General features: G+C 40.3%; 1 protein-coding gene across 2 annotated transcripts in view; it reads right to left on the bottom strand.

Annotated features, from left to right (window-relative positions):
* SH3GLB1 (SH3 domain containing GRB2 like, endophilin B1) overlaps positions 1-11,734 on the bottom strand; it is a 36,639-nt gene extending 24,905 nt beyond the window's left edge. Inside the window, exons 1-2 of one of the 2 annotated variants that reach the window (XM_082615339.1) lie at positions 11,341-11,734; positions 1,705-1,846 (exon numbers count right to left, since the gene is read on the bottom strand). In XM_082615339.1, coding sequence (XP_082471465.1) covers positions 1,705-1,846; positions 11,341-11,412 — 214 coding nt within the window. In that variant the 5' untranslated portion in view covers positions 11,413-11,734. The remainder of the gene's footprint in view (positions 1-1,704; positions 1,847-11,340) is intronic. The other variant, XM_082615340.1, reaches the window with a different exon arrangement.
* Positions 11,735-13,272: the final 1,538 nt, after the last annotated feature.

The following is a 13,272-nucleotide window of genomic DNA, read 5'->3' as shown; positions in this document are numbered from 1 at the left end:
TTTTTATCTTTGCCATCTATCTATTTGGTCAAAAGTTTAAAGCTGAATCCCATGTTGATTTCATTCAGTTAAAAAAAAATTGGTATATTTTAAATAAATGTTTCATTTCAATAGGGCATTAAAAGGTCATCATAAAATCTTATCAAAAAATGCAGGCAGGGGCTTCCCTGGTGGCACAGTGGTTGAGAGTCTGCCTGCCGATGCAGGGGACACGGGTTCGTGCCCCGGTCCGGGAGGATCCCACGTGCCGCGGAGCGGCTGGGCCGGTGGGCCATGGCCGCTGGGCCTGCGCGTCCGGAGCCTGTGCTCCGCGGCGGGAGAGGCCACAGCAGTGAGAGGCCCGCGTACCACAAAAAAAAAAAAAAAAAAAAAAAAAAAAAAAAAAAAAAATGCAGGCAATTCTGCTATAATACAATGTATATTTCTGAAAAATCCTAGGTTCTGAAAAATCATGCACTAAAAGTAACATGGCTTACAGGAAAAAGAAGGTTGGGTCTGACTACTCAAAATCTGTGTAACTTTATAATGAGAGCATAAATAAAACACACAAAAAATTCTGTTACTACTTTAGACTTAAAACACTAATGTAAAACTGTATTATATGAGCCATTTTAACTCCCTTCTACCGACATCATTCCCATTTACCAGATGAGTGTGAACTTATTTGCCAATCACAAAAACATGCTGTAGAACAGACTATATTATTTGAGGAACTATGGATAGAGCAAGGAACAAGAGGAAAAACGTCTACTACTTTCTTTTCTCTTTCTTTCTTTTTCTTTTTAGGTACCATGGTATATTATTTAAGTAGCCTTAAATGAATAAGAAATAACACATGGTGTCCAAAGACAACAGGCCTCACTCAGAGTGTAAAAGGACTATTTCAAAAAGTCACCACAATTTAACTAAAATGGCACAGTATTACTAATATTTTGTATAGTGCTTGAGGTTTACGTAATAGCAACTAAGTTTAAAGCTTGGAACTTTAAGTTAGTAACTTAAAGTAGGTTTATGGCATTTCACAACATGGTCACAATAACACTGGGGAAAAGGGGAAGGAAAGCAGGAATTGTTATTGTTGCTTTTGTCCTTCAGTTTTGATCTGTAAAACTCAGGGTGTCAATAGTTCAAGTTCCACTTCTAATTAGCTATGCTACACTGAACAAAATGCTAACTTGTGAGTTTCAATTAAAACAATTATTATGCACCTTATTTGCGATGTTATTGACTTAGGTGATCTGAAAAGCTTTATGGTGTTGTCTGAAAATCAAACGGAATAATTTATGTAAAAATGTAAAACTAAACATAAATAGTTGGTAACTACTTAAGTTTCTATATAATTTTTCCTTAATTACTAGGGACAACTCTCCCCTGGATGAGAAAGGAAGATTAATTTATCTACACAGGCTTTCATAACTCTTAAAATTCAAACTCGCTGCCTGAAATTGAGTTTTCAAGAGGATTCTACAGAGGCCTGAAAAATGTTACTTGTCAATTTGTTAGAGGGTATACAATGAAGTGTTTATCACCCTCTTCTTCACCAAAAGCACACACACAAAATAATTATAGACCCCAAAGCCATAACCAAAAAATGTTTTCCAAGAGCCATTAAAACTTTTTTTAAAAAACATTAAAAAAACTTATTAACAGTACCTTTTAATAAAATTAGTCAATAATGGAGACAAAAGGTAAAAAATTTCTTACTTGGATTTGGCTGCAATAACACTTCAGTTTGTTTCATTATTTTTTCTGTCCATATTTTGGTACATTCAGCTTTGCTAAGGAGGTTCTCTAAGTGAGCATCCAATTCTGTCTTCTCTGCCTGGCCAAGCTTTTCTTCTGTGAACTGTTATTGATTATACAGTTAAAAAAAAAGTTAAATATACCCCAAATACATTTTAGGAATCTGTATTAAAAAGAAAACTCAAATCCAAACAATCCCGGGCATACAAATAATTGTCTGTAAACTGTTGTATGTGAATGCTCCTTTTTGCCCCTCTGGTAATTTATCCATACCTCTTTTGTGGCACTTAGGATAATCCTATTCCATAGTTAATACATATCCTTAGTTCTGCTGAAATGTATGGTGTGAATGCTATAGAAAATCTAGCATACTGTCCTGTATATAAAGTATATAAATATTTCTTACATTATAAAGGTAGGATAACATAGTGGTAAGGAATTAAAGTTTTGAGCCAGTTGGATCTGAATTCAAATCCTGACTGCACTGCTAACTGTGTGACCTGAGCAAGCTTTTGAGTATTTTTTCCTTAGGTATCTTCCATCGCAAAAGAGAGACAATACATATATTACGGTGTTTTAAGAATTAAGTAAGGGTATGTATGTAAATCACTTTGTTCAGTGCCTGATAATTATTAGTTTGAATTTAAAAAGGGCTATTTATGTTTAATGTGGCTTTGTATCATTGGCACTTAAATCACACCTAGTTAGATAGGCTTTTATGGGATGTTCTGGGAAACTATCATTTAAGTTGTTTCTTCAAAATATGTTCCAGTAATTGATTTATGGACTAACTTTTGGAACATATCCTATTCATACTACTGAGGCATCTTTTAAACATCATAAAATGTAGTTAAATATACTCACAACATATCAGTTTTTATTATCCTTAGTGGTTTTTGAGGAAAGGCAGCATTGCCCATACAATAACAAAGAGGTAAAAGTATTTCTGTGTAGATTTTATAGAGACTTCTGGACACTTTTAATTAAATACTAGAAGCAATGACTCAGGCTGTTTATCATGCATAATTTTCCTCTAGAATATGTGGTTTCCCATCATAACACAGGTATGTCACTAGCACTAATTCTATACTCATTAGTCATGACTCATTTCTGGATAACAAAATAGAATGTTCACCTTTAAAATATCTTCTGCAGCTCCATTTTTCTGAATTTTATTATCTGTTTCTTTCAGCATCCTTCTTGGTCTAATACTTTCAATTGATTATCAGTTAGCACTTTTAGCTTTTAGAATGTTTTTCTTAGACTTCTGGTACACCCCCACTAAAGGTTTTATTCAAGGCCTAGAAATAGCTTCAATAGCTTTTGTAAAGCTTTAGGTCTTTTAAAGACTGGCCTGTAGCCAAACCCTGACCCAATGGGTGGAACTGAGAATAGTAGTTCCAAAGCTATTGCCTAAGCCTGTAAACTTGCAGTGTATTGTAACCAAGGATAGGAGAGGCATTGGGAAAAAGATCAAAACTCTGACCCCAAGGTCAGCTGGGTAACTATGCAATCTAATTCTTAAGAGAGAATGCTGATATTCTTTACAGATCCCTGAAGATTCTAAGCTGTAGACCTGCCAAAGGTATACATTAGAATTTTACAGGTTCCAAGTCTACCTCCCTTGGTTAAATAGATTATTTCCCAGATAATGCAACGAGTAGTTCACCCAAGTGAACATCATCTATAAAGGATGATCTACCAGTAGAGAAAAATTCTCCCCTTAGCTCCGTAGTAAGCAAGTATATCTATTTTGTTTGTTCATTCCATTCATTCCTTCAACAAATATTTATTAAGCACCTACATATGTGCTAGGCATTATTCTAAGCACATGGATTTCAGAAGCCAAAAAACAGACGAGGTTTTTGCTCTAAGGAAGCTTACATATTAATGGAGAAGACAGACAAAAAACAAGTAATTTGACAATAAGAATACAAAGATAAAAAGATGGTGGACAGGGCTTCCCTGGTGGCGCAGTGGTTGAGAGTCCGCCTGCCGATGCAGGGGACGCGGGTTCGTGCCCCGGTCCGGGAAGATCCCACATGCCGCAGAGCGGCTGGGCCCGTGAGCCATGGCCGCTGAGCCTGCGCGTCCGGAGCCTGTGCTCCGCAACGGGAGAGGCCACAACAGTGAGAGGCCCGCGTACCGCAAAAAAAAAAAAAAAAAAAAAAAAAAGATGGTGGACAGAGGACCAACACAGATGGTCCTATTGTTTCTTGATCCAGTGACTGAATGATTAACTGAGTGAATTTATGGAACCCTTAAGTATGAATGAGATAGTTTGATTATAGAAAGCCTGTTCAGAAAATAGCAGTTCTGTAGGAAGAACCACATGAGCAATTTACTTAAGTACCAGTAATAAATTCTGATATTTACTTGCACTTTCTGAGAGTGAAAAACAGTTGCTGTGCATTTTGTATCATGTACTCAAAAACATCTTGTTACACAGGTAAGAATCATAAATTTAGTGATGAAGAAATTGAGGCTCAGGATGGTTTAAAGTTTTGCCCTAAGATGTCAGTGTTGGGATTCAATCTTGTATCTGTTTGAATCATAGTCTTATTATATACTCTCTTATCCTTCCAGTAAAATACTTGCTGATTTCAAGCAATTAATATTTTCTATCACCATTACCTAAACACACCTTGTGCTTCTCTGTCCCTCTTTCTTTGTTCATAGCACTCTGGTGAGCTGTATCCTATGGCCCACCTCTGCTTCCTACCTGATATTCAATCATCATCAAATTAAGGATAATAACTTCAATCCTATCTAAAATAAACAATAAAAGGGTGGGAGGGGACATAAGAACATTGCTAATGTTATCATATATTTTAGTTGAAATCATAAATTTAAAATTTATTATTTCAATGTGTAATTGTAAAAGATATATTTCCCATGATTTTATCACTATGGGGATTTAAGGATTTTTTCCATTGTTAATCACAAGGTATGATATATTAAGATAACGAACTAGTACAACACTTAATACATAAATTTTCCTCTAAAACATTTTTAAGAATACATCAACTACAGAAAATGATGAGTTATATCAACTAAATTAAGGAGAATTATTAATCAAAGATATTTGTGGAGAATACATACTTTTTCTTCAACTGTATGTGAGATATATATTTAGCATATGACATGGTTCTTGCCCTCAAGGATTTTATGATCTTAACAATATTGCTTAAACACAAACATAAAATTATGATATCTTTGTCAGAAGGACAAAAGACTTATTCTTTCTTTAAAAAAAAAAGACCCCTTTCCTAATTGCCAAAAATTTTACCCTAAAAATTTTAGTTTTCAACATCTTTAAGTCCAAAATCATTACTGACTTTGTAGTCAATTAGTGCTGATAGTTGTTCATTATAAACTACATTGATTTTAAGCATGTTTTTTTTTTTTTTTGCGGTACGCGGGCCTCTCACTGTTGTGGCCTCTCCCATTGCGGAGCACAGGCTCCGGACGCGCAGGCTCAGCGGCCATGGCTCACGGGCCCAGCCACTCCACGGCATGTGGGATCTTCCCGGACCGGGGCACGAACCCGTGTCCCCTGCATCGGCAGGCGGACTCTCAACCACTGCGCCACCAGGGAAGCCCTTAAGCATGTATTTTAATGCATGTATAGCACTACCATTTAATAATTAAAAACTTCTGTGAAAACAAGCTACAATGAATGTCAGAATGCAAAAAAGTCATAGAAATCCAAACCCAATGTTCTCTAAAGTGTCATTTGATGTACTGTTCTTTCATAATATTTCATTAGTAACCCAGTAAAATGACCTGAGAAAAGAAAGGTTAATCCACTCTTTATATATTTTGTCTAAACATTGCTTTAAGAAAAAGATTGTCTTTGAGTCAGCCACATTATGCCAGGCACTGCAATCCTTCCTTTACTACAGGATAGACATGTAGGCTACAGTAGGAAATAAGAAGCCTGGATTCCATGCCCTGATTTACTAGAGAGAATAAAGGACTACAAGTAAAAAGTCTGTGTGATCAAAGACATCTATTTAATATAAACTCTAACCAACCATTCTTTGATTGGGTAAAGTAATAGTTTAAAAGTATTCTAAACTTCTTGGGGGCAAATGTGTAACACAAACTCTGAATATATTCGTAAACTGTGAAGTAGATTCTCCTCAACTGGTTCTCAATTTTGGCTGCTCTTTGGAATTGGGGGAGCTTTCAAAAATACTGATGCTGAATCCAATTCCAAGGATTCTAATTTAACTGCACTGAGGTGCAGGCTGTAAAGATTCCTTCGGTAATTTTAAGTGTAGCTAAGACTGAGAACTACTGTTCTAAGCTCATACACAATTATTTTAATATCAGGTTAACAAAACATGCTCTATCTAGTTGTTTACTAAATTAATGCCAACAGCACCAAAGGATGTGAACACAGTTTTGGGTAACACTAAAAGTGAAGTTTTTACAGAATGAGAAAATGTATGGCCTTTGAATGGGATATATTTATTAGAATTTCAGAGACGTGGTGAACTTACTGCAATTTAAATTCTATAAAAGAAATGGAATTTCAGGAGGACCTGAGAGAGTGGAATTGCATCCACACAGGATCCGACAGGAGCTGGTGGAGGCCAGCATCATAATTCATCTTTACATCCCCAGCTTAGATACACTATTGTGCTTGCTAAATTAAATGGGAAATAAAGGCCAAACCTACAACTAAAGTTTAAAAACCTCTTCCCCCTCAGAAAATAGCTGGTGTTCATGAAGTTCATAGTGTAACTTTAGTAGTCAGTTCAAAGAAAATGTTAGAAAATTAAAATGAACCCCCTTCCCTCAGTAATTTAGTTTGAAAATATTTTTTTAGAGAGTATATATCATTTTAACAACGGTGAGCAAAGTTTTGCTTCAATAACAATTCTGAATTAAAAATGAGCCTACTTGAAAGATTTATCAAATGAAGAACAGTAATTCACAAAATGGATATTTACTACAAAGAATATTTAATTATGATAAATTGAGAGTAGATGATGAAGTCCTTGAGGGCAGCAACTGGCTCTCATTCATTTTTGTATCCTTCAATACCAAGCACCTAGAAGGTACTCAATAAATATAGGTTCAATTAATGAGTCTGTTTCAGACTAGCATTAATCAACTTCAAGGTCAGCAGATATAATGTTAGAAAAATACTAATAAAAATAATTATTTAACATGCTAGATTCAAAGAGTAAACTTTGCATACAGATACTACTTTCTTGGCTAAAATGACATAAAAATTAAAACAAAAACCAAACAGAAAACCATATTGGATATTGTGAGAGGGGAATAAGAAAGAGAGCTGAGGACTTCCCTGGTGGCACAGTGGTAGAGAATCCGCCTGCCAATGCAGGGGACATGGGTTCGAGACCTGGTCCAGGAAGATCTCACATGCCTCGCAGCAACTAAGCTGTGCGCCACAACTTCTGAGCCTGCGCTCTAGAGCCCACAGGCCACAACTACTGAAGCCCGCGTGCCTAGAGCCTGTGCTCTACAACAAGAGAAGCCACCGCAGTGAGAAGCACGCGCACCGCAAGGAAGAGTAGCTCCCACTCGCCGCAACTAGAGCAAGCCCGCGTGCAGCGAGGAAGACCCAAACGCAGCCAAAAATAAATAAATAAATAATAAATTTATTTAAAAAAAGAGTTGATTCCTTTAGACATACAATCTTATTAATGATGCGAAAGCCACAGAGTGACAGAATTTCAGAGTTCTAAGAGACCTTACAAAATAATTCATTACAAGAAAAATGCCACATGATCAAACAAAATTGAAAAATGACACAGGAATTGACATAGGAATTCATATCAAGATTCTATGGTCTGAGATGGACTTGAAGTTACATCTTGAGGTAAGGAAAGGCCACAGAAAGGGAGCAGAGAGCATTCAAGATGAGTTTAACTGTATGAACAAAAATCTGGAGCTAGAAAAGTACAAGATATTTTTGAAATTAAAAAAATAATTTGATAGGAATACAGTATTTATATATGAGTGAGAGAAAAGACAAGGCTGGAAGGGAGTATTTAATTCTCAGTTAAGGAATCTGGACTGAAAAGGTAGGATTTGAATGGTTTTTAAGACATTAATAAAGTCAACAATTTATCAAGGATGTATTACCTGATCCTTTTGTGTTCTACTGAAGGCATCACGAACAACAAAAAGACCTAAATGGATTGTTAGGGAAGGAATACTCCTATTCATTTATACATTTTACCTTAATATTCTTTTTAAAGTACCGAGGTATATAAACACATTTTAGAAGACTGAGAGTGGAGTAATGGGACCCATTTATATGATTTAGTAGTTTGATTTTACTTTTTTTAAAAACAGGGAACATGTTTAATTTTTAAGTAAAATGAAAACATGTATAGCAGCTGTCTAACCAGAGAATGGCCTATTCCTTAAGGTATAATTTGATTTGAATAGAATTATTTAGAAATATCAAAGCTAAATTCCATTCCTACTGTTTTTATTGCTTATAATGAGTAATTGGCATAGCTCTTACACTATTCTTAGCATGAAACTTGGCACTTTGGCACTACACTGATGTCAACTCAATTTAGAGTAGGAACTCAGTTATCGACTAAATACAGAAATGAGAAAGTGGTGTTCTGTTGAAAATTACCACACAGCATTCCAAATTTCACATTACATTTTGGAACCATCCTTTTTCTCCTTACATATTTTATTTTAAAGAATTGTGGGGACTTCCCTGGTGCCACAGTGGTTAAGAATCCGCCTGCCAATGCAGGGGACATGGGTTCGAGCCCTGGTCTGGGAAGATCCCACATGCCGCGGAGCAACTAAGCCTGTGCGCCACAACTACTGCCTGTGAGCCACAACTACGGAGCCCACGTGCCACAACTACTGAAGCCTGCTCACCTAGAGTCCGTGCTCTGCAACAAGAGAAGCCACTGCAATGAGAAGCCCCTGCTCGCCGCAACTAGAGAAAGCCCGCGCGCAGCAACGAAGACCCAATGCAGCCAAAAATAAAAAACAAATAAACTTATTTAAAAAAATTGTGGAAAATGTCAAACATAAACAAAAGTATAATAGTATAATAAAACCTCATGAACCCATAACCCAGCATCAGCAAGTATCAACCTTCTGCCAATGTTGTTTCAACTACCCATCTTTATTTCTTCTAAAATATTTTAAAGCAATTCTCAGACATGATATAGTTTATACATAAATATTTCAAAATGTACCTCTAACAGATACAGACGTAATATAAAAAGTCACATTAAAGAGCCTAGGGCCTCCCTGGTGGCGCAGTGGTTGAGAGTCCGCCTGCCGATGCAGGGGATACGGGTTCGTGCCCCGGTCTGGGAGGATCCCATATGCCGCGGAGCGGCTGGGCCCGTGAGCCATGGCCGCTGAGCCTGTGCGTCCGGAGCCTGTGCTCCGCAACGGGAGAGGCCACAACAGTGAGAGGCCCGCGTACAGCAAAAAAAAAAAAAAAAAGAGCCTGTTCATCCTGAAATTTTTCCCTTCTTAGTAAATGGCTCAAGCCAAAACCTCAGAGTCATTCTTGACTCATCTTTCTCTCATACTCCAGAGCCAATATGACATGCAATACTGGTTAGATTCTGAACCTCCCCTGCTATGCTATCATTATTTAAGTCGTAACACCTTTTGCCTGTCCTATGGCCACAGCTCCCTAACTGGTCTCCCTAGCACTCCTGCAACCTCAGATTCTGCACTTGTTGCCTCTGCCTGAAATGCTTTTCCTCCAAAAAAAACTGGGAACTGTCACTTCCTTGAGGTCTTTTCGAATTTGATCCTATTAGAAAGGCGTGCCCTTACCATCATGTCTATACAACATGGCAACAACCATCACCCCTGCCCTTAACCTATCCCTTTTGCCTGTCTTCTCCATCACAACCTGATGTATTTACTAGTTTGTCTTATCCTGTTAGATTGTAAGCTTCAGGAGGGCACTGTGTTGATTTTATTCACTTTTATATCACTTTGTATCACTAGTGTCCAAAACTGTAGTGACACACAGACATGGAGTAGGCACTTAAGTATGTAAGACTGAAAATTATTTGATAACTAACAGATTATAATTTTAAAACTTTTTCCTAGAGAATTTGAAACAATGAGTAATTGAAATTCATTTTGGAAGTACATCTTGAGAGCTCTGTCTCAAGATTTTTTAAATCAAATCTATCAATTATTTAAATCAATTTGTAATATATGTGTCCTAGTTAAGCAGTGCGGATTATGCACCTTGAAAACATACCTAGATGTTTGTACGTATGTATGTATTTATTTTTATTTATTTACTTATGGCCCTGCCGCGTGGCAGGCGGGATCTTAGTTCCCCCACCAGGGATCTAACCCCTGAAGTGGAAGCCAGGAGTCTTAACCACTGGACCACCAGGTAAGTCCCTCTAGCTGTATTTAAAAGAGTGGCATTACTTAGTGTCAAATCTGCATTCAGCATCTAGAATCACATGGAATCAGCACTAAAACAACACCAAAGCTCACAATATAGGCAGCCATTATCTTGCTCTAGTTCTATGATTCTTTGCCAAAAATAGTGCAATGTAAGATCAACTATGCCAATAAAACCGGGGTAAAGGAAATAAGGAAAGCAGTGATGCAATACAAATGATTTATTTCAGTATCAATTTGGTATGTTATATTAGAAAACTATTTTTCTTTTCTCTTTACAAAAGAGAATGTTGTTGCTACTATGTCATCAACTTAAACACTAGACTGTTTACAACCCATGTTGTGATGAAATTTACATCTGTTCGTAGATTTAACTGAGTTGGCATAACGTGGGTGATGACTGTAGAAAACTGTCCAAAGTTCCCTAGTACTGACACTTCCTTGATTTCTGAATACCGCGAGACGGTCAACTTTTCCCCTTAAAGTGTATTTGAAAAATGTCCCTGTGACTATAAGCACAACATGAATCTTCCCTTTCTCTCGCACTGCCCTACTGTCAGTGCTTCCCATTTCGAAAATGAGTGGGAACCCCCCTAACTCAGTGGCCCTGGCAAAGTCTGGACGCCAACTGGGGATCTCCATTTCTCCCGCGGACTGCCAAGCCCAGGGACCGTCCTCTCGGGGTGAGAGAGGGCTGCAGGGAACTGTGCTGGCAGCTCTCTGGGTTGAGGGGCAAGGAAAGGAAACTTCCTTCTTGGACTCGGCGAGGAGAGTGAGAAAGACGAAATGAAAGGGTGGGGGTGGTTCAAGAACGGTCTCTGTGCGGACTCGCAAGGCCTCCGCCAGCCCCGGGAGGGAGGTCACACGAGCACCGGCGTCGTGAGGTCAGAAAGGCGGGTGGTGCTGTGCCTCGGCCCGAAGCCAAAATCAAGGCGACCTCCAGAGGAGGGAGGAAGCTCCGGGCCCCGTCCCCACTCCGCCTCGCTTCCCCGGGAGCGGCGGTAGGGCAGGAGAGGGGAGGAAAACGGCCGCCGGGCCCGAGGGGCACCAGGCCGCGCCCTTCACCCGGGCCTCCGGCCGCAGCAGGCCCGCCGGGCGGTCGGCGAAGCCGGGTGCGGAGGGCGCGGCCGCCTCGGGTGAACCCTCCCTGGCCCCTTCGGGAGTCGCCACCCCTTCTTCCCGCCGCGGTACCTGCACTGCACGACTGAGGAAGGTGCCCGCGTCGGCCGCCAGCTTCTTCACGTTGAAGTCCATGATGTTCATCCTGGGAGGCAGCCGGCGGCTGACCTAGTGGGGAGGCTGAGGCGCCGCGGCCGGGCTGGGGCGCCGGGCGAGTGGCGGGGGCAGACGTGGTAGGTGGAGGGAGGCGGCGCCAGTCCCGCCGCCGCAGCTGTCGTTTCCGTGAAGGGGGAGAGAGAGGGTGGGGCGAGGGGAGAGAACTAGTGCCTCGGAGCCGGCCGCGCGCCCAGGCAGCGGCGGCCGAGACACAGGGCTGGTCCCGCCGGGAGTGCTGCCACTAACGTCGGTAGGGGCCGCGGTGGGCCTGCAGAGGACGACCGGGTAACCCGGCCGTGAAAGTCAGGGTCCCCAAGGGAGGAAAAGAGCGCGGGCCGCGGGGCGGAGCCTTTGTAGAGGTTATCGCGGGAACAGCGACCCCTTCAGGATCGCCGCGGGGTGCGCCGGGAGCTTGGCCAGTTCCGCCTAGGGGAGGGTCGTGTTCGTTGTCAGGTGCGCGCCGCTGGGCGGCTGAGGCGCTGCGTGTTTGCAATTAAGCCCCTGAGAACCAAGAGCAGAGACAACCCAAATCCCCCCTTTTTGTTTTAAGTGAAAATGTGGAAGTTGTAGCATAAAATTACAGTATCTGTGAAATTAGAACCACCAGCTCCCTGTCATCTTGTAGCACCCGCGCCCCGCTGGTCCCTGACGCTGGCTGGCACTTGGCGAACGTTTGCAGTATAGGGTCGAATTTAATGTCCCCACCGAGCCTGTTGTTCATTCATTCAGCATTATTGAGTATCTGCCGTGTACCAGGATTGAATCATGTGCTGGAGATACCATGCTGAACAAGACTGTCCCTGCCCTCAGGAAGCTCTCAGTTCGGTTACTTGACAACCTTCAGAGACACCCCCCTCCCGCTGCTCCAGTTCTGTTTCTATTTGCTGCCACAAGGATTTTGTGACTGCCTAACGTGCTGGATTACAAGATCAACACTAGGTTCATACTTGGTGCGAAATACGGTGCCCAGGACACCAAGTGCCGGGTGGAGAACGTATAAGATGGTGAGTGAGATAGAATAACCCTTAACTATTCAGCAAGGCGAATTTTAATAACTAATGAAGATATGATGTGAATTTTAATAACTAATGAGAATATGGTGTGAAATCTGTTCAAAACCCGGTAATTCCGAATGGCTTCTAAAGCAGTCTTCAGGATACAGCCTATGCTTGAACTAATTTAAAACAGGTGCAAGAACGGAGGGAGAGACGTTAGTATTTCAAGTATTTTTTGTGTCTCTGTGCCTTTGTGTTACCATAGGACTGGAAAAATGCAGGCCCGGCAGGCAATGAAATGAGCTCACATTCATGCTTCAGTGTTGTACTGAAACAGCGGTCACAGCAGTAGGAGCTATGTTAAAGGCACAAAGATTAGTTCCTAATGGTATTATAAGGAACAGCAGATAACATAAATATTTGTGTTCTTTGTGGTGGTAACAGAAGCAACCATTTCTTTCTAAGGTAACTACGAAAGAAAGAGTCGAGTCCATCTATCTTTCTTCTTATTTTTCCAGAAATATGGAAATGGAAATATGTAATCAGGAATTTGTTCTTTACTGTCCATTTTAGATGTTTATGTGGAAAACATTTTATCTCCAGATGTCTGTCTTCACAAGTATATTTGTCATAATCTATATCTGTTTCTACAAAAGGAACACAACACCGCCTTCACCATTAGAGGAAAAAACTCTGGATCCTCTTCCTCAAACTTGTAGATCTCCTGATTTGAAAAAAAATCTTCACTTGTTCCTGTTGAGCCCTCTATAGCTATAATACTGATTCTTTTGTTTCACTGACGAATTCATAAGACTAGTGTGTTGTCTCTATTTCCTTACCATCCTTACCATCT

The sequence above is a fragment of the Mesoplodon mirus genome (genome assembly GCF_964341445.2).
Source record: "Mesoplodon mirus genome assembly, chromosome: 3".
NCBI classification, from domain to species: domain Eukaryota; kingdom Metazoa; phylum Chordata; class Mammalia; order Artiodactyla; family Ziphiidae; genus Mesoplodon; species Mesoplodon mirus.
This window is presented reverse-complemented; position numbering and strand designations above follow the sequence as displayed.